This window comes from Lucilia cuprina, chromosome 3, assembly GCF_022045245.1.
Source record: "Lucilia cuprina isolate Lc7/37 chromosome 3, ASM2204524v1, whole genome shotgun sequence".
In the NCBI taxonomy this organism is placed as follows: domain Eukaryota; kingdom Metazoa; phylum Arthropoda; class Insecta; order Diptera; family Calliphoridae; genus Lucilia; species Lucilia cuprina.
Window position 1 is genome coordinate 3,350,516 of NC_060951.1, and position 3,068 is coordinate 3,353,583.

Consider the following 3,068-nt stretch of genomic DNA (forward strand, 5'->3'; position numbering starts at 1 on the left):
AAAAGCCTTTAAAAAGTATTTTTTTTTTCACTAAAAGCTTTTAAAATTTTTTTTTTTGGCAAAAAACTGTTTTTACTAAAACCTTTTGAAAAGCTTTTATAAAGGTGTTTTAACTTAAAGCTTTTTGAAAGTTTTTTTAACTAAAAGCTTTTTTAAAGTTTGTTTACCTTAAAGCTTTTTTAACTAAAATCTTTTATAAAGTCTTTTTAACTAATAGTTTCAGTTTTAAAGCTTTTTTACATTAGAGCTTTTTTACAACAATTTCACAACTTTTTCTCTTTAGTTTTCTTACGTTTCGTTTTTAACGTTTGAAAGCCCACATCTTCTAACACCTTTAAGGGATCTTTAGCAAATTCAAATTGTATTCTATTTAATTGGATTCTCGTTTTAGGTTTTCCTAAATTTGTTAATTTATCTAAAGTTTTGGAATAGCAGGAACTGGTAGAGAATTTTGTGGTCTGTTTAAGCTTTAGAGAAGGCTTTTTAGCAGGTGACGATGTCATACTTTGAGTTTCTAATGAATTCGTTTGTAATTTCTTTGATTTCTCTTCACTTTTCTTGTCTAACTTCGATTCTGGTTTAAGTATATCCGAGCTTTTCAGCTGTAAATCACTGAAAGCATTCATTTGGGTATAAAATTCGACTATGGTTACAGGTTTATCTAGGGAAGCTTTAGTTTTTTGGTGATTTTCTTCATAAACTCGTGAAATTTCTTCTTTGTATGTTTTGGGCATCATATTTTTGGGGTATCTCTGTACTACGGACTGCATTAAATGATTGTAGGTGTTTAATGAAGTTATTGGACTTAAAGTTTTGCCGCTTCTATTTGACTTATTTAAACTATTATTAAACTCTTTTAAGCTTTTCATTTTGGCCTGCTTTTCCTCTAGGGTTTTAGTTTGCTTTAAAGAACTTTTTATTGTTTTGCGTAAGCTTTTCAAATGCACTCTCTTTTCCTGTTTAATTTGTTCCTCGGTAAAAGAGCTTTGATTAAGCTCAACATTTTGTAGAGATATTGGTATTTTTGGCGTTGTTTTATTAGTTTCTGTAGAGCTTTTCGCCTGAAGTTTTGTTTTCGTTTTAATTTCTTTTCTTTTAGCAGAGCTTTTAAAAGCTTTAGCTCTTGTTATATTTCGTATGTAATGTATTAAAACTGAATTTGTTTGTGGTAAAGGAATATCCATTTTAGATTTTGAAAAGCTTTTCGTTTTACTCTTCTCTAGTGGTGGATGTAGTTTTGTAACAGAGCTTTTGTTTAATTTAGCTAAACTTTCGCGAGAATTTTGTTTATTTTGCAATAAATTTTCATTATTACATTTCTCTTCTATTGCATTTACATTACATTTACTTTGAGGGCTTTTAAGCTTTAATATATCTTCACATTTCGTTAAAGAGCTTCTTTCCTTTAAGTTGTGTTTTAAATCATTTTTAGACAAATTTTTTGTTTCCAGCTTAACTTTTTTATGTTGTTTGTTTATTTTTGTTTCTAGAGAGCTTTTAGCTTTCACATTAACTTGCTTATCCTTTGATAACTTCTCAGCAAAACTTTTTGTTTGTTTAAGTTTGTTTTCATCAGCTTTATCTTTATTTTTATCATCAATTTTGCCTAAAGAGCTTTTAGATTCTTCTTTGCAGCTTTCTTTTACATCAAGCTTTTTTCCAGAAAACTTTTTTTGTAAAAAGCTTTTTGTTTTTGATGCCAACTTTGTTTTATTCAATCTCTCGCATGCACATCTTTGAGAATTTGGTTGTTTTTTAGTAAAACTTTTAATTTCCCTTAAAGAGCTTTTTCGCTGTTTATAGCTTTTCAAAGGTGTTGTTTTAAAAGCTTTCACTTTTGTATTACACAAAAAACTTGTACCTTTCTTAACGTTTTCTAAATTATTTTGATTAGTTTGAAGCTCATTTTTAGTTTTTGAACTAGAAAAGCTTTTTCCTTTCTCTGCTTGTTCTAGCAATTGCTCAGTTGTCTGTGAGATTTGTAAATTGTCTGCCGGTTGTTTACTTTCCACAAAACTTTGCGGATTTTTTAGAAAACTCAATTTAGTTTGAAGTTTTCCCATTTTTAGATTTTTACTTTGGCTGTTTGCCTTGGCTAAAGAGCTTTTGTCTACTTGAGCTTTATTCTCTTTTAAAGCAATTTTTCTTTTACTTTCTGAAGGCAACAGCAAAACTTGCAAATTCTCTTCGTTTTGTTTGTCTAAACTTTTAATTGAAGAGCTTTTGCTGTACGCTACCTGCTGTTGGTTTTGTGACTTTGCTAAAGCCAAGCTTTTGTGAACCACTTCCTTATCTAAACTTTTATTACTTTTCTTTTCATTTTCCATGCCTTTCTTTTGCTCTTCATTCAATTTTAACTCTTTTTCCTTAATCATCTTTAAAATTTCTTCTCTTAAAGTTTTAATTTGTAATTTTCTATTTAAATCCGTTTCGGAAGAGAACATTTTCTCTTTGGGTTTCAAAATCCAATAGAAAGTATCTTCAGCTTCTACTGCTTTAGTTTTGCACCAAAATTGTTTCGATTTTCTATAATTACGACGAAATTTTTGCATAAAATTAAAAGGTTTTGTCTTAAATTTCTCTTTGTTATTGAAACGATTACAAAATGTTGCACCTTTTTCTTCACTTTTCACTGGTGATTGCCATTTAAAACTGTAGTTTTCTAAATCTCTTCTAGTTCGAGCATCAGAATTCTCCCTCCACAGACATTCACAAAAAGATTTGTTTCGTTTTTCGCATAGATTGCAAGAACATTGACCAATTTTCGTTAGATGCATATGTTCCACCAAACGTATGGGTTTATCTTGATGGAATACAGTGCGAATTGTTTGGGGAATTTTTTGATGTTGACATAGAGGTGTTAAGGATTCAATGGCGTAGAGAGGATAAACTGAAGATTTAGACATTACTAGCGAAAATTTTGAGGCCGTTTTGAATTTTTTTCAAATTTAAAAGAAAATTAATCAAAATTTATTAATGAATTTTGTAGAGTTTTTGACAAACGGAAAAAAGCAGTGTTGGATAAGGAGGTTTGAAATAGGTAGATTAGATAGATAGATAGATAGATA

General features: G+C 29.4%; 1 protein-coding gene across 1 annotated transcript; it reads right to left on the reverse strand.

Moving 5' to 3' along the window:
• Window positions 1–212: 212 nt before the first annotated feature.
• LOC124419089 (thyroid receptor-interacting protein 11-like) lies at window positions 213–2,991 on the reverse strand. The gene has a single exon (XM_046947391.1). It carries the CDS (start codon window positions 2,904–2,906, stop codon window positions 264–266), a length of 2,643 nt encoding a protein of 880 aa, XP_046803347.1. The 5' UTR covers window positions 2,907–2,991; the 3' UTR covers window positions 213–263.
• Between the last annotated feature and the right edge of the window lie 77 nt (window positions 2,992–3,068).

Bases quoted from the DNA above. Each gene is read 5' to 3' on its own strand.
- LOC124419089 (XM_046947391.1), bottom strand. From the start codon at position 2,906: ATGTCTAAATCTTCAGTTTATCCTCTCTACGCCATTGAATCCTTAACA.